At 37.3% G+C, this 27,716-nt stretch overlaps 1 protein-coding gene across 1 annotated transcript in view; it reads right to left on the reverse strand.

Moving 5' to 3' along the window:
- Positions 1-27,716, reverse strand: part of ABI3BP (ABI family member 3 binding protein) — a 166,127-nt gene that overhangs the window by 48,621 nt on the left and 89,790 nt on the right. Inside the window, 19 exon segments of the mRNA XM_055802732.1 lie at positions 1,042-1,116; positions 1,830-1,904; positions 3,171-3,245; positions 3,945-4,019; positions 6,464-6,538; positions 8,638-8,712; positions 9,199-9,246; positions 11,923-11,991; positions 16,780-16,860; positions 18,087-18,152; positions 19,405-19,479; positions 20,030-20,104; positions 20,950-21,024; positions 21,934-22,008; positions 23,031-23,120; positions 24,796-24,861; positions 25,243-25,308; positions 26,352-26,414; positions 26,841-26,906. Coding sequence (XP_055658707.1) covers positions 1,042-1,116; positions 1,830-1,904; positions 3,171-3,245; positions 3,945-4,019; positions 6,464-6,538; positions 8,638-8,712; positions 9,199-9,246; positions 11,923-11,991; positions 16,780-16,860; positions 18,087-18,152; positions 19,405-19,479; positions 20,030-20,104; positions 20,950-21,024; positions 21,934-22,008; positions 23,031-23,120; positions 24,796-24,861; positions 25,243-25,308; positions 26,352-26,414; positions 26,841-26,906 — 1,365 coding nt within the window.

The following is a 27,716-nucleotide window of genomic DNA, read 5'->3' on the forward strand; positions in this document are numbered from 1 at the left end:
AAAAGGCTATCTTAGCACGTGCTAGTCTGTGATCCACACCGATGTAAGATGTCCTCAAAATATCTGCCTTAGTTTGTGCACTCTTCATGCCCCTTGCACTGAAGAACCATTTTCTGCATATGAATATTGCATCCGATAGCTCCAGATGTGTACAACAGGGCACACAAACTTCATAAAGCTACATAAACAGATATCAAATTAACCTAAGGATCAATGCATACAGGGAATATTTAAATAGAAACATGATTAAATGTATTTTTCATTTCCTATTCCTCAAAAGAAAAAAAAACCATAATTTGAAGCTTATTAAATGGCTATTAATACTTCATTAATGATACCATTTCACTCTCAGAAAACCATGGTCACTGTCTGCCTCTGAAATGGGGGACAAAAACCTGATTATTAATGAAGATTCCTCAAGCAATACTCCTGCTGCCCAATACTGCTTGGATTCATTGGCCCTTATTTGGTCCACCATTTAAGTTAAGAAGAAAGAATTCCAGCTAACGTTTCATATATTTAAGCAAGTTTTCCCAACATGGATGACTAGTAGTTAGCAGAGAAGATGGCTTTAAAGAACTAGTATTTGATTTGGAGGGTCACGTAGCTGGTCTGTTTTGGCCTATGCTATGCTACAGTTCCTATCTTCTCATTTTCTTGCAATTTTCTTCTGTAAAATCATACCGTGATGAGTGAAGCAGAAGAGTATTTTAGGATGTCAGTATCCATACCTCAGATGCAGAAATTACAGGAATCACTACATGCTCATTAAGTAAAGTCCCTTTTTACTGGAAAATATGTAACATTTGAAGGAATTACATCATCCTGACTGGAAAGGCTAGAAGATGAAGAAAAGAACCTTCACAAGTAAATCAGCTCATGCATTATTACCCTTATTGAGATCAAAGGGCAAGCAAGTATCTAGAACAGAGCAAAACTTCATTATTAGTTTTTAATATCATGTGATGAGCTCTCTCTAAGAAGAGCTTCTCTAACAAGAATGGAAAATAGAGTAACTATTCATGAAATACACATGATTACCCAACGTGGCCTTTGTTCTTTCAGGAATATGAGGAATCATGGTAGTATCTGGTTCATGGAAGGTTGGAATGATTTCTGCTGGAAAAAATGTGGATAAATGCACAGAATAATGAAGGGACTCTCCCTTTCCCTCCCACCCCTTTAAAAACACCCCAACCTTCAGCACTATACTATATATGCCGGGAAAGGGATGTTGTAAAACAGCAATGGGCATTTACCCTCAGAAATATGTGGTTACAAAGAGTTCAATTTTTTGTTTGTTTTAACATCTACATACTTAAAACCCAACAATAATAACCCTTCAGTGAAATCACTGATTATCTTATACAGGTCAATCAGATTTATGATGGGGAGTCTCCTAATCAAAATAAAACTGAAGGGAATCCTCAGCCTAATCTGGATGAAAATGTATATATAAAGGAAAAGTACTGCAACAGCTTTAGGAGGCTTCTCTCATAAAAGCTTCAAAAACATGGTGCAAACAACCGAAGTGAGTTGCTCAGATTCAAGCTGTGAACAACTTTTTATTATTGATTTAAACATACAAGGTCACCACTATTTCTTCTTCTGGCAATATCTGCATAAAATATATATATATATAAAAATTATATTGAACTGCTGCAGTTCCCTTCAGTGGCATGACTTAAGTGCAGCATTGCAGAGGTCTCTTAAGCTGGAATGACACCCAGGTACCAGCAGATGTACTGTTGACAACTCCCCCCACTGCCCACCCTGAAAGCCGTTTCTCAATTATCAACTGCAGCTTGACAAAAGACCAGATAACTTACCAGGCTTGCTGTGTGGAGCATCTGGGATGGGAGCTGCTTTAGGTTTAACGGGAGTACGCTGTGGTTCTTTAGGAGCTGAAAGAAAAGACCTGTTTTAAGAGTTTATACTCTTCAGAAATTAGACAGATTTATTGCACAGGTATTGCGTGCCTTGTGCTTGCAAAGAAAAACACAACCCTTACATGAGACACTGAAAAACTGAGTGTCAGATACACACTGGAATTTAAAGAATAAGAAAAACATGAAGGAAAACATGGGTGGGAAATTGATCAAGTAAGCAAAATCTGGAGTGAAAGAACAAAACCTGAAGGAACACAGACTGCTAGATTGCACGTTTCCATCTGTATCTCAGAGCTTATAACTGCAATACCCATGGCATGCTTGTCTCCTGCAGGTGTCAAAGGAATTACAATGTGTGTGAGAGCGAAAGAAATTTTCTGTGAAAACAACAGAACAGCTAGGAATCTTTCAATACCTGGACAGAGTAGAATTAAGTTCAGTAAGAAGAAAAGAAAACAAACCAAAACCACAGACAGGTGACATGAAAAACAGGCTAATGATACATAATCTTTGGTCCAAGAAGCAGCAGGGAAAAAGCAATAATGACCAGCCCAAGGTAACATCTTTACTTGTTGCTGTCTTTTATTGTAAATATAGTAGGTGCCTAAACTTCATAAAAACAGGTATGTACACAGAATTAGTGATAAGTAAAAGCAAAAGGGTTAAAAATACTCTCTTTTAGATGCCTGATTTCTTTTCAAATTGTAATGATACTAAAACCAGGTTGGGGTTTTTACTGTAGTTATTTATTGGTGGAATCAGTGAATATGCACTCACTCAAAAGGAAGGTTCAACTGATGCTCTCAGAACCATCAGGAATTAGAGGTTTGGCAACTCACTAGTACCTAAAACCCTTTTAAGTATAATTTTAAGGCTCAAATTCCATTACCAGGGCACACAAAGATTTGTTTGAGTTACAGATATTCAGAGTCATACACTAAAGCCATCAGATTTGTTTCTCTTTAAGCATCCTTTGATAGGGACAGAAGAGATGCAGTTTCTTCCATGAACATTCTTACAATGTTTGTATGTTGTCTATCTTGCTATACAGGTTATTCATCAGTGACAGCTCTCATGTGGCTGAAAAGCATATATAGCTCATCAAAACTCAGCCATTAAAAATAAAAATCAGCTCTATCCTCCTTTAAATGTGTATGTAACGAACATTAGAAAATCTGTGTGTAACATGAAGAGATGTTAATTAACGCTTGATTCACTGAGGAAAGACAACCCAAAAGAAAGCCTGAATACTCAAGCACAACAAAACAACAATGTATTTACCAGGTTTTGTGTGGGGTACAGCTGGACTTGGTGATGCTCTGGGCTTGGAAGAGACTCGTCGACTTTCTTTTGGACCTGTGAAGATGAGCAAAGTTTTGAACATGTTATTGAGGCTGATGCTTCAATGTCAGTCTTTTGATTTTCCTGACAGGAGATTCATTTGCTGCAAAGAAATTTTTTAGGAAGTATTTCTTCCATTTGAAAATAATCACAAAGAGATCTCCCGTCAATGTAATCAATATTATGTTAGTGCAGAGACTAAAGACTGCTGTAGTTCTAACAGTTTGCCTAGTTACACTTCAGAAGCGTTTCATACTCAATCTGCTGCTCATTTAAATCAACTCTGCATGAAAAATCTCCAGCAAAGCAGTCAAAGCGGAAGAAATGTGGAAATTTACCACTAATTTTTAAAGGGAGAGAACTATTTCCAAAGTTTTGAGAACAGGGAAGTACTGTAATTTTACACTTGTAAATGAATAACTAGAAAATACCTCTGTCACATTCTGTGGAAATTAAGATGCAGATTTTCCTATGAGCAAGGGCTCAACATAAGTGTTAACCCCCATGTCCCTACCATTATACAAGTTATCAACATGTACAAATATCTAGCTGATTATCTTGTTCCATGACAGCTATACAGCAAAACTTGATCATGACAGTAAACACAGCCTACTCAAGAAGTATCAGTGTACCTTCAAAGAACTCATCAGTTCTGGCAATTTTCAAACTGATAAAACTTTCATGCACTAAAGGGCAAAGTATTGATAGGCATACTTGCTCTAGTTGGAGGAACACGTGGACTGGGTGATGTTTTAGGTTTGGAAGGCCCATGATGTGTATCTTTAGGAGCTGAAAGAAAGAAACTGGGTTACACTGTACTAAAATTTTCCAAGGCATCAGTGTCTACTACCACTGTAACAGTCAACAAAAACAGAAAAGATTTGAACTGAAGATATTCTGTGGAAGTGATGGAAAAGAGAAGGGGTTTTTTTGAACAATATCAGGCTATAAAGAAAAGAAATAATCTTCTGTGACATAACATCAACTAAACATGTGGCGGAATTATTGGTTCTATTTAAAATGAGGGCTTAAATAAAAAAAAGAAGAAAACAAAGTAAGTAGCTGAAAATACATACACACCACTGCTCTGTAATGGGCATTGTACTGGAATGATTCACAATACTAGCTTCAAATGATAAAAATGCCTCAGTCAAATGGATCTGCCTCAAGGGATCATATGACACAAAGATCACTGAAATGATTCTGTTCTGACAGTGGAATTGAAGTTGGAGTGAAACAATTATTTTTCAGACCTCTGTGAAGGACTGAATTTCATTCAGTACAACTGCAGGGGAAGGGAAGCAGAGAAACAAAGCTCGCAGCATGCAGCTCTTCTCACCCAGACCATATGACTAACTAGAACACTGCCACCTCTACAGTATGAGTGAGAACACCAAGTTAGGATTCTGTTCTCATCTGCCCTCTGCCACTTACCATTAAATACCAAAGGAATTTACCCTATGTTACATGCATAACAACTTGAAAGGCACAAGAATCCTCCTCAACTGTTTTGTAGAAAGTAAGAAAAGAGGCAGAGAATCTTGACTGTTAAATTACTAAAGGTGATATTAAATTATACAAAGAAAGGTGACAATTTTCTGCAGGACTACTCCTAATGACTTGTGTTGAAGAGGAAAGACAACATGACTATTGAAGTAAGAAAGCATCATTACCTACTGTTGACTTTGGTTTCTCAGTTCTAAATGTAATTGGTTACAGCACTGCATTAGCATGATAAAAAGCAAAACCAAGTATTACCAAGAACAACCAAAACATTACAATAACTACTTCCACAATGATCACAGCATCCCTGCTACAGCCAATGACACATGGTCACCTCTTGAAGCTCAAATACGTCACAGTATTATGCTGCTCAAAGTTGCCTCCAGTTCAAGGCAATAGCTCTAACAGAGAATAGAGCCCAAATATAAATCCAAAACTTTTGCAACAAGCCATAAAGAAACAGTGGGTGGTTTTCACCTTCAGCTTTGTACACTCTCCTAAATTATTACAAGGTTTGGATTCAAACAATAGGTGCAGACTTGGTGGGGGGAAAAGGAAGTTTTGTTATCATCTTTCTGCCCATTTCTCCAGGAGCACCATCTAATACAGCACATACTCTGGATACCTGTACTGGGTCTGGCTGGGGTGGAGTTTATTTTCTTCATAGCAGCCCCTGTGGTACTCTGATTCATGACCAAGGCAGTGTTGGTAACACACCAATGTTTTAGCTGCTGCTGAACAGTACTTGTTACAGCATCAAGGACTTCTTTGGTTTTCACTCTGCGCCCAGGCAAGTAGGCTGGGGGTGGGGCAAGATGCTGAGGCAAGAGGGGACACAACCAGGCCAGCTGAACCACACTGACCAAAGAGATATTCCTCCTCATATAATGTCACGCTTAGCAACAAAACTTTTCAAAGGGCCCACTGCTCCAGACTGGCATTGTCTGCTAGTGGAATGTGGTGTGTGGTTGCCTTAGTATCACTTGTTTTTCCCCCCTCTTTTCATCCTTCCCTTGTTAAACTGTTTCTATCTTAAACTATGGGTTTTTTTCCCTCTCTTTTGCTCTTCTGATTCTCTCCCTCATGCCACTGCAGAATGGAATGAGCATGTGGTTACTTGGTGCTCAGCTGCTAGCTGGGGTCAACCCACCACGGTACCTCAGGAATTGCTAGTGTGACTTGTATAACTTTCTTCTTCTGTCCTTACTTAGCCCAGGGTGGTATACTGCTCTATACTAAGCTGTGTAAACAACATTATAAAAGGTATTACACATTCTCAAATCTCTGAACAACTTAAGGGCTGTGCAAAAGTGAACTGAAAAGTATAAATGAATGATTATGCCTGGTAAAGAAAAAAAAAAGTACACAATTTGAGCAATATGGAAAAAACCCTTCCTCTTTGCAATGACAGCCTTCCTTTTCACCTTCACATTCCCAAACCCCAAGAAAATTCACACAGAAAAGACCTATTTTCACTGACATCTGCACAGAAAATGCCCACTGTTGAAATGACTTAAAATGTAAAAAAGAACTGAAGATAGAGATTTTAAACTTACCAGATTGCTTATGAATTCCACATGTCATGCCATGTGATATTGGATTTTATGCCTCAAGGGATGCTCCAACATATACACCCAAGGGATGCATGTAACTATGAAGCTCCACTGATCACAGCAGAATTTGTAACACACACATATCAGTATGATAAGATAAAGAAACAATGTGCTTACCAGGCCTGGTTTGTGGCACCTCTGAGCTTGGTGATGTTCTAGGTTTGGAGGGAACCTGCTGTGTTTCTTTTGGAACTAAAATAAAAAAAAAATAATGCGACTATTAAAATCTTTCAAGGACTGAGACTGACAGAAGGCGTAGTAATAAAAAACAACATGCCTTTGGGACCTTCTGGAAACACAGAAAGCTTGTATGAGTGAGTAATGGAGACCTATGAGTGTCTGGTACACAAAGAAATAGCGCTGATGGAGAACCTCTGTAACAGGAAGGCATAAAGCAAGGCCAGGATGGATGGACTAGTATAAAAGATGAAGCAGCACATGACAGAAACTGAGTAGAGACACATGCAGTCAAAGGCAGAATGTGGTGCTTCCATCCCCTTTACAGCACACATGAAAAAATGAACAACATGATTATGAACTGTTAGTGTAAAATCACAAAGAAACTTACAAAAGAACTAAATTTAATAGTAAAAGAATATGACAGCAGAGTACAATGTAGATATACTTGTGGTGCTCAGTGTATACTGAGAAAAAAGCTAAACATGATGGTCCCTGTAAGTAAAACATTGTTGGTTTTAGTTGATCAGTTCTAAGCGCTACACATTCCAGGACCATATCAGAAACAAAACATAAAAGCTGTTATGAAAATTTAAGGGAATAACTCCACTTACAATTAGTATTCCTTGCCTAGTAACTGCATTTTGAACTATGTACTAAGTATGCTGCCTCATACAAAAACTGTTACATTAAATGGAGTCTCTGAGAAAGCAGTGTAAGCTGAAACAGCGTGAGCTTAGCTCTCCCATGGGCTTCAATGAGACATCCAAAAATGTATCACTCCCTTGTTCAGCAAATGGCTTTTTAGGGACAGAAATCTCTTCCCTTTGTGGTGTATTTCAAATGTAGTTTATATACGCCTGGAATCAGAGACCACTTGCTTGTTTTCTGGATGTTGTATTATTAAAGAGTGTTACGGTGTACTGCATTGCATGATCATATACTTCAGCTCTAAACTGGCATGGATCTGAAATAAATCAGGTGTTTAAGGGGCATCAGGATGTGAAATTGATGCTATTTTCTTGCATTTCTCACATTAGAAACACAGGCACAACAGAAATGGTATCCCTCTCTGTCTATTCTTCCGTATGGGTGGCAACCAACAATTCTTTGCATTTTTTAAGACAGTCATAAGATAAGTGGATGATACTGTAAAAAAAGTTCTGTATGTTATAGATTCTTGAAGAAACAGTAATTCTTTTTATAAAAAAACCCACACAGAACAGTAAAAACCTGTAACATTTGTATGACAAAACTATTTTTTGAGAAGGCCATTTTTGTTGCTGCATTTTAAGTTCTAGTTTGGAAACCATGTTTTATAACTAGCTGCCATGGTTAAAAAATTATGGGAGAACAAGGATTTTGACTGTTTCCTACATGAGGAAATAATAGCTGATAACATCAGATTTCAAAAATATTGTTCTATGTCTGCAATTTAAAGATCTTCAGTAAAGTGATTACCATAATTCTTTTCACAATTACCAAAAGGTAACATAAGTTGATATTTGATACCCTTATAATTTTCTGTTGATATTACCAACTTGATAGCAAAGGACAGAGAGTAATTTTTTCTGCCCATCACTGAATTCAACTGCACTCACATTGAATGACAGTATAAAATCCAGTGTTTTGGAATACAGCATAAATTATCATTAATGCTAATAAATATTAATATTTATTAAAAAAATACTAACTATGCACTTAGTAATTTACTAATTAATGCAGAAAATAATAGTGTAATGAAATCAAGTAATTGCAACTTAAAAGGAAACATATTTATTCTAACAATGCAAAGCAAGGTGGTACAAACAATTCTTTGTACATAAGTAACCATAATAGGTATTTTGATTCCCACCTATTTGCTTTAGTTACCACTGTAATCTGAGTTTAACAACAATATTCTCATCCTGCTGCCATGAAGTAGCAAAGATTTATTCTTTTGCATGATGAAGAACACCTAGTAAATGTTACTACTTCTGAAAACTGCACACTGAAGACACAGCTGAACAGAACCTCATTACGTTTCAGCTGGCTCAGACAACTAAACAGCTGCTCAGAAACACATTTCAATGCAATATAAACTATATTAGAAATAATCACACAAAGCAGTTTACCATCTTTGGCCTGTGAGATACGAGGTTTGGATGAAGTTTTAAGTTTAGAAGGAACATGCTGAGTTTCCTTTGGAGCTGGAAGAGAAAATGTGGGTAATAAGTTGGTTAAATTGCACAGCAATTAGTATCTGATATCAAACTGAACACACAAAGAAACCTCAAACCTGCAACAGAGAAAAAAAGTATTTTTATAGGAAGTAGGAAAGAAAGCCAGGTAATATTCTCCGTGTGTTTACAACAATCTAAGCAAGAATGTGGAGTTTTAGTAATTTTTGAAGCTCAGGTTTTATTTTATAAAATAAAAAGCTGGGACAAGCGCAGACAAGCATAATTATGAGAAAGGTGATTCAGAGCTGCCAGCATAATTTTCTTAAAAAGGAGACATTCCAACTGTGAAGGGAGCAATACACCCAACTCTCAGGAACACCAAGCAAGAGAAATACCTAGAAGAAAAATGAAGTTTAATGAAACAATCCTAAGGCATAAGGCGATTAATTTCAGTGATGCTTTCTGTGATGAAAAAAAAGCAAACATGACAGTTTGCCACGGAAATATCATTACCTATCGTTGACCTTGATGGTTCAATTCTAAGTGTAATAGGTTCCAAGACTGCAACAGAAACAGTGTGACAAGGTAAGTATGGAACGTACTCCAGAAAACTTAAAATTACTCCATTGGTTAAGTATAAAAGCAGGTGCTAACACTACACCACAGTAACAGGGATCTTCAAACTAACTTTTACTTTTTAAAATCATGGACAATTAAACTTCAGGTTCAATAAGAAAAATACAATTGCACAAATTTGGTGGCAATGGAAGCAAAAATATGTTAAAAGAAGTCAGTAAATCCTAGAATAAGCAAGGGAAGAGATCATACAGCTTAAGTCAGAGGCATCGAGGGACTCATTATACAAAAATGTCAGATGTCCCCATACTGAAGTCTGCTGCTTCTTGAAATTGGCATGCTGACCGTGGCAAAACAGGTCGGTTTTTCCTCTAAGGTGAGCAGTCAAGCAGAGGACTAAAAGGCTGCTATTGGTACAGCTATATAATTACCCCCCAAAAAGCTTATTTGGAGAAAGCCTTTTAGTTTCTTCTCATTACATCCCCTTACAATTTGGATCTTAAAACAAACACATCATATCCTTTTTTCCTTCTCACAAACTATGCCAAACTAGGGGGGGGAAATGGAGGAAAAAACCCATATCATGATCCTAAATAATGAAATGGTAGAACCTATAAAAATTTCCTGGCAGCACAGAAAATATATTAAATTAATATTAATTAATAAACTACCTTCTCAAGGCAGTAAGAACTAAAATAATATATAACATACAGACATATGCACCTAAAGATAGAACCTTTTCTATAACCTATACATACTCACTTCTCTCCCAAGCACTCTTACACATGTATTTTAAAAATGGGATTTACAATAAATAAAACCACAAAAATTTGTTTGCAATTGATGCTTTTAATACTACAGTATTTCTTACACTTCTATTACCATTCACAGTATGATACAGCCTGGTATTAATATCGTTGCAAATAAGGAAAAAAAGCCAAAACGACAAGAATTAACTTCTTTCTGTCAACAACGGCCAAATACTGTACAGAAAACTTAAACTAGTTATGCTCACTACATATCCCTGGTATGCTATGACTTTGCCATTTAAATAATCAATTACCTTCAGAATTCAAATTTTAAATCTTTTTCTACAAAACATTTCTTTTTTCAGGTTGCCTTCAAAAATCAGTGAGTTCTTAGAAAACTTCAGATATTCAGAATAAAATTGTTCGGTCTGCAAATTGTTTTCTGAAGCAATTTCATTTCTCTTTCTATAAATATTATCCCAGAATGATGCATGACTTCCTTCTCCCCTCCTCCAGGAAAAAAAAGTTGAAGATGTTCACATTTTTACTTTCCGCACTAAAAGCAAGCCTCCAAGTACACAATCTCAAAAGAAGTACTCTATCAGATTTCACTTGTGTTTCAGTCTTAGCACATGATTTGGGCTTCAAGCGTGTGGGCTGTGATTTTGAATACCAGAAAAAACTTGGTTTGTAAAAACCAGTATTTAAACTGAAAGTAAATGGTGTCCCACAGAAGAATCACATTCACATTCAGCAATGAAGAAATGAAGTCTAGGAAATGACCTTCAGTTTGTATCAAGGAATAGAGAGGAAAAAATGTTGCTGTGGGTTTATGCATGAGGTATTATTGGATATGGACAAAACAAGCAGACAGAGCCTTTGAAGAAAGAGGTAATCAAAGAGCTGGGTGTTCCTTTGCAGCAAAATTAGCTTCTAAGAGTATAGCCAAAAGCAAAAGAAGAGAGAGCTAAGAAATAATGCTAAGTAAACACTGTTACCCAATGTTGATCTTGACAAATCAAGGTAATTAGAAGAATTTTGAGAGTACTTTATGAAGCAGGACTTAGTGCAGTTGGAAACAGTGAATCTAAGTGATTTGTTGCTTATTAACCAGAACAAACTTACTCTATTTAGTAAAATAATTTAACCACAGACTTAAAGCCATCCTCATCCAGTAAAGCAGCTGACTTCATCCAGGTTTTAGAGTAAAGCTATACCTCTGAAAACATCTTGAGGTGCTTCTCAGAATACAATCCACACAGTAAATGCAATCAGTGACTCAAATCTTTCTTTGAATTAGATGTAACATTTCAAGGCTTACTGCAAAGGACACCTTTGGTTTTAGTATACAGTTATACCTATTAAACACATCACTAAACATACATTCCCATACTAAAAAAGCTAACTAGTTTATACAAACTTTCCTCCTCACTAATACTAGAATATTTTTTCCTTTCTTAAACTGAACACAAGTTTTCATGGAATAATTGAAAAGATCCAATATTTTCCACAAATTTGAGAAATTATCAAGCAATACTTGGTTATGTGCACCAAAGAACTCCTCCTTCTGCAGAAATGGTTCAGCAGTTTGTAGTTTTAAATGTGATTTTTAGATTATTTATCTTTAGTTTTATAGTTATTATTGCAATAGTTCTTATTATTCTTATTCTTTCTTCTAATATAATTGAAGTTTCTAATCAGATAGCTTTGAAGTGGTATACTGCCTTTTAGAAGATACTATCTCCATGCTAGGAACATGGAGCAATAACAAAGCACCAAGACTGTATTTCCATTTGCTGGGTTTGGACCACAGATGAATAAGCAAGAAGCCTGGAGGAAACAGTGTTCTCAACTGCACATGTTATCAGATCAGCAGAAAGAAGAATGACTGAAGGTGGTTTGTAATCATTACCCTCCGCAGTCTTTGGATGTTCGTATGTGTAGGGAGTCCTAGTAGTGACTGACACCGGAATGGTTGCTGCTGGAATAAAGAGAATTTTCTTGAAAGAAATACAGGTGTATCTGTCTCTGTTTCTCAACTTCTGGTATTACTAGGCTGCTCTTGCTTCCCAGTTGAAACCCACAACCTCTCTACTATTCAGATGGAAACACTGAGTAAGTAATAATTGTACTGAATACTCTTAAGCAACAGTAACTACCCTGTGTGGCTTCTGCTGCTCTTTGAAAATAAAAGGTGCATTTATGCTACAGGAACACTGTAGCTGGCAGAGGAGTGTGCTCAGTCTTCACCTTCCTGTTTTCCTGACAGTTTTTTTTCCTCTTTATGGCTGTAGACCACTGAAAAAAAGACAACTCCAGAGAAACCTGTTTTCTTCAGTAAATCTTTCTATTAATTTTTCCGAGTTTCTTCCACAGTGATGCAAAAGTTAGACGTGAAAGATTTTAGGTGTAAATAATTGCAAACTCAAAGAAAGTAAGGCTGAAGATCCCAGTATGTTATCTAGTGTTACAGCACATTAGATAATAGAGTTAAAAAGCTTCCCACCTCTATCTAGAGTAATTAAGTTTGAAAGAACTCCAAAGACTCTGGAAAATATAAACACCTTTGAAGACAAAGTTGGTAGAACTTTTTAGTATTAGCATGACTTTACAACTTCCATTTTCAATCTTAAATACATCTCCAATCATTAAGTAAGCAACATGCTTACCCAAACCTTCAAACTTTACTTTGCTTGTTTACTCTGCTTTGACTCTTGTCAGCCTATGGTTTATTACCTATACTTCCTGGTGCTGTCTCTCTCTTTATCGTGATATAGATTTTAATCAGGAAAGAAAAAACGATTAATTAATATTGTACAGTGTGCCTCAGACTTTACTTTTGGACATACTGACAAATTGTCATGTTGAAATGCACAAACATTTTAAGACGCACAAGTACACTGATTTTGAGGAATTTACCATAGTACTTTTAAATGAAATAAAATCTGAGACCCAAAACTCTGCCAGTTTAGATACAAGATCACTTTATTAATTTAAAGGTCTCTATTTCCTTGCATGAAGGTTTATGATGAGGGAATTATATTTGGGGGGGGGGATCGTGTTTAAGTTTGAAAGACTGAATAAAGAAACTGATGTATCTCATGCAAATTTTAAATCTTCCCTCATTTATTTAATGGCATTTGCTATAGTTAAATAATTGATGTATTTGACACTGTTGCACCTACTCTAAGAAAACAAAATACTCCAAAATGTGTTCAGGATAAATAATTCAGGCAATTAAGTAAACTGGTTGCCCAGAGAGGTTGTGGAGTCCCAGTCCCTGCAGATACTGAAGGGACAGTCTGGGCAGGGCTCTAGGTGGCCCTGCTGGAGCAGGGGGCTGGACCAGATGAGCTCCAGAGGTCCCTCCCAACCTCATCTCTTCGGTGATTTTGTGAAAGGACATAGCAATTACCCAGCACTGTCATAGGCTATTCTGGATGCAAAAAGGCTTCAGGTTTTGAAGAAGCAGCTTTATTGGGAACTGAAAAGTTGGAAAAAAAAATCTGACAACGAGCAACGATTAAGTTTTCCTATGTTGTCTGGGAATCAGATCTTTAAACTAACAGTTGCTGAGTAGGTAAATCTCTCCTCTGGACAGTTCCCTTTAAAGCCAAGTCATTTAAAATGGTAATGCATGAAGTGGCTCACATGAAGTGACAGCCCTGTTCTTTTTAAAAAGAAAAAAAGCTCAAATCCAACCCAACCAGTGCCATCAGTCCCTGCTCCCAGGGCTCTGGTACTAGGTGGGGTCAAAAGGTGAACAATGAGAATACACATAAGCAACTATGGAAAAATCCTTCACTAGTCTGATCTCTGTTCTTTGCCAAGTTCTCTGAAGTGTCGCATCTGGAAGTGCTGCTCTGTCCTGACAAAGATCAGCAGGGAATTCTTACCTATCTAACAACTGGAGACTTTTTCTACACATGGCAGCAGCGAGTACTGCATAACGTACCCATCCTCAGCACTACGCTCTGCGCTAAATCCAGAGAGGGAAACCCAGTAACAGGCATACTAACCTACACGTTAGGTACTCTGCACATTCTTCCAGAACTAACCTGGGACCATATATACATTGTAGCCTGTTTTTCTGATGATCTTGAATCACTCCAATCTGTCTTTTATTTTTAATTTCTTTGGTTTTTTTTCAAACAAAATTAAACATTGTCATCCTCCTCCCAATCCTGAAAGTCTCTGGTAATGGTTTATTTTCAGGTTATTTAAAAGAAGCTCATTAATAGATGTATAATTCACATTTGATGTAGATTTTCTAGACAAAAAGGTAGAGCTGGGAGATGAATTTCTTGGGATGATGACAAGAGGAGAATAAGATTGGGAGGAAATAAAACGCCTTTCATTTCCTCTGACCTTTGTGAAAACATAGCATCTAAATAAAACTCCCAGACAGTATAGGAGGACTGACACAAAAGTTACTCTCAATATTATTTAACAATTTATCAGATGATTAGGTTGTAGGCACTGAGCAACCAGGTAAGCTGAGGCTGTGAAGGACAGAAAATAGAGCCATGCACCAAGTTATCAGGCAGTTTCCACGGGCCGAGAAGGCATGGTCCTTGGTACACTGTGCTTCAGTAGATCATGTTTAGAAGTGCTTCCACGACCCTCACAGTCCTGGTAACGGAGATAAGACTGTAAAAGGAACAACTACACGTATGCACCAATCTAACACTATGCTATCTTAACTTCAGTACTGTACTGAGATTATGGAAATCTACAAATAGTAAGAACTAGCATTCTGTACTAGAGGCACAAGAGTGCAAATTTATAATGCATCTACAGGGGCTCAACAGAGTTTTGTTATAAAGAGCTGTTCTTACACTTTTCTGGAAAGAAAATGTTGCAGTGCCATTGGATGCACAGTAGAAAATTCATTAGCATTTCCTTTCCTGAAAAAAGGAAACTTCGTATGTTTAGAGAATGCTAACAACAGTACAAGTGAGTGCAATGGCTGGACATGATCACACTGGCAGCAAGAACTTTTTTTTCATGCAGGCAACAGAATAAAATACCTAATACCAAGAAAAAGAATGAAGCTGCAAACTTTCACTTGAATGTACAGTTGGTTGGTTGGAAACACTGAAAACTGTTTATAACTTTGGGAGTTTTTAAAATTAAGTTTATTCTCCACTCCAAAAAGAGAAATACTTTACCAGAAACAGTACAGAAGTCTTACTAACAATGAGAGTCAAATTAAACTTCCAGGAATTCTGTTTGACCCAAAGTGGGTCATTAGTAAGTCAGTGATCCAGTATCAACACGGCACATATTCCTCATTATTTTGATTTGTTGTTAAGGAAAGGTGACAACCACTGTCATGACACAAGTTTCTCATTTAAGCTGAATTTCCAGATGACGCTGGAATACAGAGGGGATCCTGCTCTTTGGCCAGCTTGCCACCTACCTAAAAGCCAGGTTATTCCCATGCACTGTATAGTTTGTGCCTCACATAATAATTCCTGAGCAAGAATATCACCATTTGTCCCATCAGAACAAATGCCAAATTCACAAACACCTACTTACAGCAAGATCATTACAAGCTTAATTATGATTAAAAAAAGTTTCTTAGGATTCCATCTGATGGATCAGTGAAAACACTAACAGGGAGAGGACAAACAAGAGGCACGCACACACATACGGAATCTTGTAGTTTTCTTTGTAGTTATATAAAACCCTGTTATATAGCTATAACATCAATATAGTGTTTATCTTGACAGTCCATGGGTGTAAAAGAATTTTATGTAAGTTTCCAAATGAGTTGTTTTTATATCTGCTGTTTAAAAAAACCCCTGAAACCCAACCACAAATGAAAACCATGCAGGATTCAGATCTGTATTCAGACACTGGCATCTACAGCAGAGAGAAATGTGATAATTCTAGTAATAAAATACTGGATAACCTACACTAAAAATATTGTAGGAGCTGTAATCACCATGAAAGACTAATTATGTGCACTCTTTTGAGAAAATTCCAAGTCATAATTATAATTTAATTAACAACTTTCACAAGGAGTTATTTGGTCTCAGACAGCAATTATTTTTATGAGCAAAAAAATAAACCAGATAATCTGGAAAGAATTTAATAATACTGCCTGATCTCTTCCAAGATTAAGTAATATATTCTTAAAATGTACAATTATGCAATTTTAAGCTTTCTAACTTCATTACAAACCATGTAACACCAGTAATAACTTTGTAACTATATTCCCTTATTCTTCGGGTCCAGAAAATGCCACTTACCTTTTATTTTGACATATATCATAGACTAAATCTAACCCTGGTGTGAAGGTGCAATTTCCTTTGCCATCATAAAATAGGCCTTCACTACATTCCAGAGCAGAATTTCACTCATTTCCTGTTTCAGGTAAGTCTACATATGCATTAATGATCATTGAATCAACACAAACCCTATGGTTCTAGGCACGATGCTATAACCATCAGCAAAGCTGGAGAATTTGCATTTTCTGAACCCTGCACTGAACTAAGTTGGAAAACTTGTTATTTTGAAATGAAAAGCAGGAAAAAAATGCTTCAATGCCAGGCCATGCAACTTGTTGGTTTGGGATATAAAAATTAAGTTTTTTTGCTTTGCTTCAAATTCTTTTGGTTCAATTATTTCTCATAGAGCACAGCTCCCCTCAGTGTCCATTTTTCTGATAATGAATGCTGAGCTTCACATAGAATACATTTAAACTAACATATAATACTTAAGTGATACGTTAAAAAATATGTTTGCTGTGGAAGTTAGTTACCAGGTTTAGTTCGTGGCTTTTTGGGTCTGGCAGCTGGTCTAGGTTTAGATGCAGAAGGTATGAGTTTTGCTTCTTTAGGAGCTGAAAGAAATATACTGGATTATAAGGTTATCTTTTCTACTGTATCACATAAAAATCACATTCTTCAAGCCCAAAATGAAGCAACAAATGGCTACTGGGAACAAACGCAAATGGCAAAATCAGATTTGCTAAGAAGCCTTGTCAAAAATCTTGACATCACTACCCCAGCAAAATCTCTGCTTGTTCTTCCCTGGAAAAGTCAGTAATTAGATTTAAAATATGTAATTGTAGCTTACAATCACATCAAAATGTTCCTCTCATTAAGTCAGAAAATTAATTTTTGCAAGTGGAAAAATAATAATTCTGTTAATTCTTTTGAAATGCAGGTTGATTTTAAACTATCAATAGACGTATGTAGACCAAATATGCAAAGACGTCCTCGATTTTCAACACTGTAAAGAAATTCAATGCTGTAAAGGAATAAATAATAAAAAAGGGAACTGCTTCATATCTGTAGTCACTGAATTCTGTTAATAAAAAAGAAGTAGCATCATCTAAATGGTAAAAATTAAGAGCAACCATCCTAGAAACTTTCTTCCCCACAAATGTGCATGGGTTGAAACTGTAATTAGCTAAATATGACTGTTAATCTGACAATCTGAAAGCAAGTTTCAGGTAGTATAGTCAGTAATTTTGTTCATGTTTATAAAGCACTGCTATGAAACTGCTTTCTACGAAAAAGTTTCGTAACAATAGATACAGTGGAAGAGCAAATGACATTTACCAAAAGAACAGAGCAGAATCAGACATATGAAATGACCGAAGGTGTTTTTCAAGCCGAAGTGACATTCAGAAGGATTCAAAAAAGAACAGTAGAATTAACACATTCACCTTGTGCCACAGGAATCCTTCACTGAGAGTTAATTAGGACTAACATTCAAAATACCAACCTTGCACTTGGTCTTTCAATTTTATTTCCAGTGGCTTTCTGATGATTTTGTACATGTAAAGGTGCTGCTGTAGAAAAACTCCCAACAAAATGGAAGACAATTCTGATCCCCAAAATTTTACTACACTATAGAAACAGTAAAACTGTATGAAAAAAACTCAAGTTGCTTTTTCTCCCAAGTTTAGAAAAAGCTGTTTCTGAATGCTTATTTCCTAACTTTTTTCCTGTCTCAGAGAAATGGATTAAATACAGTAAAAGCTATGAGATAAAGTAACAGAGTACAAACTGCTGCTTGGACTGCAGAGGAATGACCAACAGCTACAGAAACATGTATTACCTAGAGTTGCTTTTGGTTGTTCAACAGTCTGAGAAGTTTTAGGCTCCAGAACTGGTGGTTTAGGGGCTAGAAGAGAAAAATTCAGGTGTAATTGAATAGATCAGTAGATGTATCAGCAGTAAGCCAAAAGTGTATCATTCCAGTAGTTCAGGAGGTTGGTCTGTTTGATTTTAAATAGACTAGGTAAGCATGCAGCTAAGTCCTACTCTTATGCATAACACCCTATACTCCTTTAAGTTTTGTTTCCTATAGAACTACAGCCTGTATGCTCATGGCTATGTGTGGAAGTTTGCTTCTAAGGCTCCTTCCCCATATTTATATTCTCAGGACATTTTGAATCCATTATTTGATTCAATCCACAGCTACATTTCTTTTGTTACGGGGGAATAGTGAGAAAGGACAGATGAAGGCTCTGACTGAAGAAAAGATTGCTGTCCATAACAAATACCAGAGCATCTATACTGAAGGGGAAATGCCTAAAAATGTTGCTGAAAATCTTAAATCAGAGCCTGTAGTCAATTGTAAGACACCAAAGGCAACTCCTGTATTTTACTGACCTGCTATAAGATACGAGAACAGAAACATTTTAGTGCTCTAGTAATGCACACCATAATATTTATTGGTCCAGTACCCAAATCACCAAAGGAGACAAATACATCTCCCTTAATCCAAAATCAGAAGAAAATGAGTTCAGACATCTATTTTTTGATCAAAAAAGCAGAAAATAAAAAAAGACATGACATGATGATAATGCTCCGATGCTCAAAGAATGAATTTCACATGTATATGAAAGTTTCCCCTTGTACCTTGAGAAAGCTCTCCTACTTACACTAAAATGGCAATCCTTTCCATTGAGCTCCCTGCAGGAAGACTTACTGATCACACAAGTAGCAATTTACTTTGAATCAACAAACTATTGTGGCTAGCAAAGATGCCACCTTTGCCATAGTACATTTGTGTGAAAGTGGGAGATGGAGACTGGCAAAGGAAATTATAGAAATAATAATCATATATATTGTTTATGTAAGTGATAGAAAAAAAACCAAACCTGTGCCATCTAGAAGAAGGTTTTTTCCTTTCCAGTCCTTCAAAAAGGTTACAGAACTAGTTTATATTTTTATCACTGGACCCAAACGCATGAAACTGATGTGCTTAACTCTTATTCCTTTTGTTAGGCAACATCAAATGTCCGATTTTAGAACGATGAGTTAGTCAAGACACTTATGTATTGCATAGCTCCTGTCCTCTTTAGCAAGTTTTGCTTTTAGTGAACATCTCTCTCTGCATACCAGCTTATAAAAATGGTGTGCACAATTACCCGGTTTCGCATGCTGTACTTCTGGGGTAGCAGACGGTTTCAGTTTAGAAGGAATAATTGGTATTTCTTTTGGAGCTGAAAGAAAGAGCTCAGTTTGCAATCAAAAAAGCTTAACAAGGGTTTCCCACAACAATCAGCGATGTCACAAATTTATAATGAAGAAAAGACAACTTAGTATGAAATGCCAAAGCTATCTGGTGAAATCAGTTTAAAGTGTGGAATGGTGATTATATTGAAATGCTGTGCATTGATCAGAAATAGATTTTATGTCTCCAAAACAATTAAAACGTCCAGTATGAAAGCTCTTCATATCAGAGAGTAAGATAGCACATGCGTGTGCATGAGAGTAAAAGAGAGAGACAGAACACTAACAAAAGGATGATGGTGTTTTTCATGCAGGTGGCAAGTTTTACTTCTCTGAGGACAGTAAAACCATTCTGAACTATGTTCTCATACAGAGATATATCAAGAAGAATCAGTCTAATGACAATGGAAGAACAAGACTCTATAACCAGGAAAAAAAATGATTATGCATGTGAAATGATATGCTAGAAGAAATGAATTGATATGTGATGAAGAGCTCAAAACAAACACAGAGTTTTTCACTGGTTGAAAACAACATTACCTAATGTTACCCTTGGCCATTGAAAAGGACGAGTAGTTTTAGTTGTAAAAGATTCCACAATGGATTCACTTCTTGCTGTTGGAAGGAATGGTGACACAGTCATAAGAGAGCAAGGACCTAATGGAAGAAACTCTTCCTTCATAAGCAAAACCAAATTTGTTTTTACAAGAACAAATACTTTACTAATGCTTGGACACTTATCAGTTTAGTATGCATTAGACAGAAATTCAATCTTTTGAACTGCACAGAGCTTCAGTGACTATAAATCATGGTGTTTGTAATGGGCAGAAATTCTCAGTGTTCATTTTCTCCTGCCTTCACTGCAACTGGTCTGGATCTCAACGACTGTGAGGTAAGATTTTAAGTTGAGCATTTGAAAATTTGGTCCACTACTTAAGGGAGAAGGTATGGTGTAAAATGTAGGGATTTAACAAAGAGGTCATGTTGAACAACCAAATAGACATTAAAACCATAAGAAATTTGGAGTAGAAAGCTGACAACTGATCCAACTACAGCTTTAGTCCAAAAGCGCTGAGTGTCTATAACTGTTAACCAACTTCATGCTGTTAAGGATACACTCCCCTTAATATATTAAACAAAGCTACAGCAGCAGAAAGCAGCTTTCAGCATACATCACAGTGTTTTCAACAGCACTACTTGACAATAAATACTGTTTTCTCCATTATCTGTGTGGCACATTTTTCAAAATACTGAAGGAGAGTCACCTGACTATGAGTTGCCATATGCAGTGGAAGTGTGAGAAAGCACCAATTTCAACCATTAACATCTAAATTCAAAATTCAGGTGTTAGGCTCCAATCCAAATGTGCACAGAAAGCAAAGATTAACAGTGTACACATTTCAGTGAGTTTTAGAGTGTGGTTTAGGCTCCTGAATTAAGATCTAGGTAGATTATTGTACCTGGTACAGCATCTGCTATTTCAGGCTTACTAGGTGTCACAGGGCTTGAAAGAACAGGCTGAATACCACTGAAAGCTACAGAGAAAAGAAGTCATAGTATCTATAATTATTAATTCTACACAAAACTTTTTTGGTTTTATAAGAACAAAGAAAAAATGTTATAGGTTATAACATACCTAATTTGCAATGCAGAGGTCCACCCACAATAAGCATGCCTTACCTTGACAACGGAGCAGTGCTGGTTTAGAGTGGGAGATGAAGCCAGTGCTTAAAATGACAACTAAAACTAAAGTGTTGGCCAACAAAAGCTATTATTACTTTAGATAGCACGGTCTATGTAGTTTGAAGCAACCCCGAAAATAAAAAGATAAAAGAACTTCTAACACCATGGTTGTGAGCATAAAGCACTCCAAAAAAGGAGAAAAAATATAATCTAAAAACCCTAAAAAATACTGCAAACATATTTCTGTAAGAAAGACTATCTTAATTCTTAAATATGTACACATATAAAACAAGGTTAAAATAAATTAAAAAAAATATCACTGAACAGCAAGAAATAAGAAAAAGATTCCTATGCTGGTATAAACAATATAGACTATATAAATGTCTGTATCCCTCTGAGAGCAGAACAGTTAAGCTTGAAAGAAAAAAACAAGCAATTTTAAGACTCTTATTAAGCTTTATGCATTATTGTTATTACTATTATTATTAAACTAAGATTACCTCATTTTATACCTCCAAATAGCCCTAGTAGCTTTTTGAGAGACAAACGTAAGAATACAAACATGCTCAGGTGAGTTTCTCAGTAGTAAGCACAAACTGTCATGTAAAAAAGGGTACTTTGTCTGCCTATGCTGACAATCATGACTCAAGCAGAAGACACGTATGGCAGATGAACAAAGTATCTGGGATGAAAAGCATTTCCAAAATTGCTTTCAAAACACCTAAAGTGGTTTAGCTGAAAAACCAATGCATTGCTGTTACCCATAGTTGTTGTTAGCACATGAGGTGTTCTGGAAAGTGGAGGCATAGATTTTTCCAGGTCAGCTGAACTTGCAACTGCAGAAAAACGTAAATAACCCTGAGAGATTCATATTGGTGCAGAAATGGGGGTGGGGGTGCATGGATATCAGAAAAATTAAGATTGCTTTATACTGCTTTGCAAGATGCCAATATCACTATAATACAACATCACGAGATTTCCAACTTGAAATGAACAAAACCTCACAGTTTTGAACAAGTCACACATGCCTGAGACACCCTGGCAGAACCTGTGGTCCCCCTAAAAGCAGACTTATCAACAGCATTCAATTGAGCTGCGCACATGCAGCATCAAACCCCCTGTGCCTTTCACTTCACCTGCACCTGTAGTAAGAGACCTACATACTTAAAACATATGCTAATATGAATTTCTGCAAAGAGGTATTACTACTGCCAACACTTTGCTTGTTTTGGTTTTACAGATGACAGTATTTTGAGTTATAGGTTTTAATATACTACACATCATGCAGTTTGTAATTTAAATTAAATTTTGATAGTTTATATAACTGACATAAGTTAACACAATCATTATGACATACTGAAGAGCCTGAAGATGAGGCAGAAAATTCAAAAAAATACTGTTGAAATATTGACTGGCAGATTTAGGATCATTTTCCTTCTCATCTCTTGCATATTCATACCTCTGATATGAATACAAATTTAATCTTCAACATCTATGATCCTCGGTAAGAAAAGTTCCAAGCAGAAATGATAATATAAGTTAAAAAAATGCTTAGTAATCAAGAAAACTGCAAAATAACACGTATGGCATGACGAACAAAACATTGCCTAGGGTAAAATGTCCCAAAGAATACATACCTCTTTGCAACTGACACTGACTCCATCTAGCTAGTGATCCTTATATCTAATAGTTCTAAACTACCAAACCAATACCAATTCTTGTGGTTTTTCTATTTGATCCTCTACCACAGCATAACATTGTGTCGTTGTATGAGCCTAAATACCAAACACTGCAGACAAAAGCCCATTTCAGACAGCAGCAAGCAGAGGAAACAACTTGTAACTGTAACAACCTTGACCCATAACCAAAACCTAAGCCTCTATTTTTGATATTTCTGCAGATGCAGATGTTTGGGACAGGAAAGTAATATGATGAGAGTCCAGTGAAGCTGAAAAACAAAACAAAACAAAAAATTCTTTTTGGCATCATCTGAACCTATAGACTGAACAGGTTTCAACCTATTACTAAGGAACTATGGGCTTCAGAGAGGAAAAGGTCTCAAACGCACATAGAATGGATTTTCTACTGTAAATGTGTGAAGATCCACTAGTGATGCAAATGATGAAGAAGCTCTTGCAAGAAATACGAAGAAATATTCAAAGACATCTGACAATATGATGGAAAAATAAGAACATAAAAATTAACAAAAAAAAAAAGAGGTGAAAGGCAAAGAAAGACTTGCTTATGTCTTGCAGGACAAGACGTGACATACAAAAACTTGGTTTGAAAACACTATTTGAAATACAGGTAACAGAGGAGAGATGTACAGTACCTGATACACAGAAAGCATTTTCTTGCAAAAGAGAAGGTAGAAGGACCGCAAATAGATTAATATAGGCAAGAATTACAGCATTATTGGAGAAGACGCAGAACTACATGATACACAGTTGACAAAAATACAAGATTTCTCCAGTGCCATAAAAACACATTTCAGAATTAAGTTTCAACCTCTTAGACTGAGACACCAAGAAACACGGCCAGCCCATCTGGTAACCTACGATTCAACTGCATCTCAATGGGAAGGATATGTCAATATGGTCATTACACTTCAACTCGCACTCAGCTTCACGTCTGTGGGTTTGCCAGCCTGTTCACATAAAGCTTTTGATACCTCATGGGCCAAAAAATACTCCCAGGCTGCAGAACTGGTCTTGTACACCTCCCAGTGTGCAAGACGCTATCGCCACGAGCATCGCCACCCATTGTCGTCACGGGCCATATCCAATGCCATAAGCAAACACCGCCTTTCACGTACGGCCATGCCATCTCTACGCTTGCACTTCACCCCAGTCTAGGCCCAAGAAAAATAACAGTTCAGCTAAAAGCTCAGCATATCTTGGGACAATTCCCATCTTGCAATGTTACCGGATCTGCAAGAAACAGCTTTACCAGATCAGGTCGGCAGCACGGCCAAGCACCAAAGGCTGCCGGTGCTTGAACTTTGAAGAAACGTGCTGAGGTTCACCAGAAGCTGAAAAGAGGCATCGTTCTTAAAACCCTAACGTGACCTCAAAAGCAGCAGTAGAGCAGAGCAGGGCACTCCCTCTTCCAGGTGACGGCAATGTAAAGGTGTGGGCAGATGACAACCAGCCACCTTGAGAGTCAGCGGTGAAGCAACCAAGGGCTGCACCCTTCGACCAGGGAACTTTGGCGGGCAGCTCAACCGCGGTGCCAGCCCCCTGCGCCAGCCCCACTCAGCCCAGATGCAATTTGCCTCCTAAGAACGCTGTCGTACCTGAGTGTGCCAGAGAAAGGAAGACCCGCTACCAAAACACAAAGCAGCAGGGGAATGGCAGCTGAAGGCAAAGTGCAAGAGTGCACCCCCTGCACAAGCCATCCCTCAGTCCCTGCAGAAAATGCCCATCAGCAATGGAAAAAGCATGGGACCGAACAGCAGAATCACAGAGCAAGCGCGGCAAGTGCTTTGGCAAGCAAGCTGCACCAACAGTTCTTCATACTCTCCATGGAAGATGACAAGGATGCCAGGTGGTTTGGGGTGGGAGGCGTGACGGGGGGCAACAGAGAAAGGGGGAAATGGAAAAAGAAAGGCTTTTTCTAGTTACCCGTCAGGGTTTTCTGGGTTGCCAGTGAGGAAGGAGCGGTGGACTTCAGCCTTGGTCTTCGAGTAGCTAAGATCAAACACAAAACCCACCTTCAGGTCCTCAGAGGGGCTATTGTTGCATGACTTGCATCAAGAGAGAGCTACAAACAAGGAGACGCGGCCCTGCTTGGGGCAGGCTTCCACGCCACAGCATCACCCCCATAGCAGCATGACACTACCTCGCAGCTGGCATAGGCAGCCCAAGGTGACAGAGGACACCTAGAAGTGGAACCCCAAAAAAGCCAGCAGAATGCTTGCAGATGGAGCAATTCCTGACAACGAGCTGAAAGGGACCAGCTGTGGTGTGGATCACCTTTGAGGACACCAAAAACGTCTGAACAGGCTCATGGCTGCAGAGAAAAGCGTTGCCAAAGCCATCAGCGTAGGAAGGGGATCACTGGCTATTTACCCATCACAGTCCTTGTGGTTCCCGGTGAAGCAGGGGAGGCGGATTCCAGGTCCAGTCTCTGGGCTGCTACAGACACACACGGAAATAACCTTGAGATGCCCTCACAGTCTCGCCGCAGCAGCACAAGCATCACTGGTTCACAACACCCCAAAACTCTGCATTTAGGGCAACACACCCCTGCTCCTGGCAATAGCTCCTGACTTAGCGATCAAATCGGCAGCCAACTCTCTTGCCGTGGTTGAAACTAACACAATATTCTTAGAAATTCAGTAGCTAAATGCCTCTCCATCAGCAGAAAAATGGCTATATGTCTACTTCACCAAAACACTCCTTACATTTCCTTGAAAGATGCCCCAAAAGCAGTTGTTACAAACTGAACATGGGAGCCAAGAGGCACACCTTTGTATTCAGAATTCAAGATGACAGGTGGTGGTTACATCTCATGCAAGCAACTACAAATACTAAATAGGTCCTTTTTTCAGAATTAAGGAATAAATCGCACATTACCATATTGGTATTCAGTCATAACTCCAAGTCTTTTTAGAAGTTCAATAATTTTTTTGCAAAAAGCTATTTTCTTACTGTTGTTACTACTCTTATTTTTACAAAGAACCAACTACAGAATGCCTCACCATTCCCCATGACATCTGAAAATTCCCATTCCTCCTTTAGGTTAGTCTCTAAGCCAATAAGCACATGCCTATTCATTAAGTTTGAACATAAGTGCTTAACAAAAGGGGAAAAACGCATTGATGTCCTGTAAGGCATATATGAGACCTCTATACCACAGCATTTTTACTAAGAAGTAAAATTATGTTTCTGTCATATTGGAATATTTCATTCTAGAATTTTCAAAATAAAACCCACATCTAGAGACACATAGGCATTGCGTGACAAATTCTTTTTGCCAGCTGTCCCTGCAAAAAGTGATTTTTCAAGTGATGGAAAAAAGCACAGGCTCAAATGCCAGAATCATGTCATTAGTATGGCAAGTGTTTTCGCAAGCCAAAATGCATTCACAAACATAGGTATTGCTCAAAGCAGATGAAAATTATGTCAAGTGATGCCAGGGGAAAAGAAAAAAAAAAAAAAGAAAACATCATATTTACCCTCCACTGTGCGTTGGCTTGCAAGGTAAGGAGAAGTAGATTTCAGCTTTGGTCTCTGAGTAACTAAGACAAAACCAGAAAACTGCCTTCAGATATTACAGATGAACAGGTTTTTTTCAAAGCAATGTCAGTACAGGCTTTTAAATGAATGAAGCCCATATTACATTCAGCTTTTTGATATAAATATTTGCATTCATTACAATATTATCACGTTTTCAAATCAGGGTGGCCTACTTGAGTTGTGCTGAATAGAAACAGTTAACCTTTTAGTGAACTAGTCCTACAGAGTGGAAAATTGCAACGAGGGATTAAGAAGTTTAACAATTAAGTATCTCCTTGTTATCATTTATATAAATGACTGACCACCTCACTAACACATCTGGCATTGCCATTAACAGGAAAAAAAGAATCAAAAGGTTTTGACTAAATTTTATTTTCTTATTTAAGTTTTGCCATAATGATATAAAATATGATGGAATCATTGTTTACCCATCACTGTCCTCATGGTTTCCAGAGAAGGAAAAGATGTGGGTCCCAGAACTGGTCTTGGGAGAGCTAAGATCAGAGATGGAAACTATCTTGAGATGTTACGGCACTCTCTCTAATGCATATGAACGCATCACTTTAATCACATCCAAATAAATCAGCATTTAAATTGTGGTTTCTTAGATACACTTTTCCTAGCAAATAAATCATACATCAATTTTTTGTCACTTTGTATTATCAAAAGAAACCGAACACTGCTCCTAGGAGACAATAATGGCATTCGTGATGTTCTAAAGCTGCCTTTTAACTGCAGTAAATGACAGATTCCCAAGCCCCATTTTCTAGCATCAAACCAATATTTTCAAACCATAAATTGAGAACTAGTCAATGAATGTGTAGGCAGAACTTCAGCCTTCAAAGATACTGTCAAGTTTTGGAAATTACCACCTTATATTTAATCTGAAAAACAATTAACTAGCTCTAATTACTATATTCTTCACCACACTTAAAAATTTGAACTTTGGGGCTAAAATATATGTCTGGAAAAAAAGGAAAGAATAGCTTCTCTGCAGAAAAATGCATACAGGTGAACTTAATTAGAACTTCCATCAAGACATGAGCCAAATACTAGAAGAAAAACTTGTGATTTCTTAAACAAAATCTTTAAGAACCTCTAATGGAACAGCATTTCCTTGATTTACAGGAGTAAGTTTTCATTCTGAAGAGGTATGAAATACTTCAAACAGACAGAATCGCATATCCACAGTTAGAAAAGGATGGGCTAAAAGAAGAGTCACATTCATGTTCCAGGAATTAGTGAACAGATATGCAAACAACAGTGAAATGCAAAGATTGTGATAAAAATCCCTTTACTTGTAT

This window comes from Falco peregrinus, chromosome 4 (assembly GCF_023634155.1).
Source record: "Falco peregrinus isolate bFalPer1 chromosome 4, bFalPer1.pri, whole genome shotgun sequence".
NCBI classification, from domain to species: Eukaryota; Metazoa; Chordata; class Aves; order Falconiformes; family Falconidae; genus Falco; species Falco peregrinus.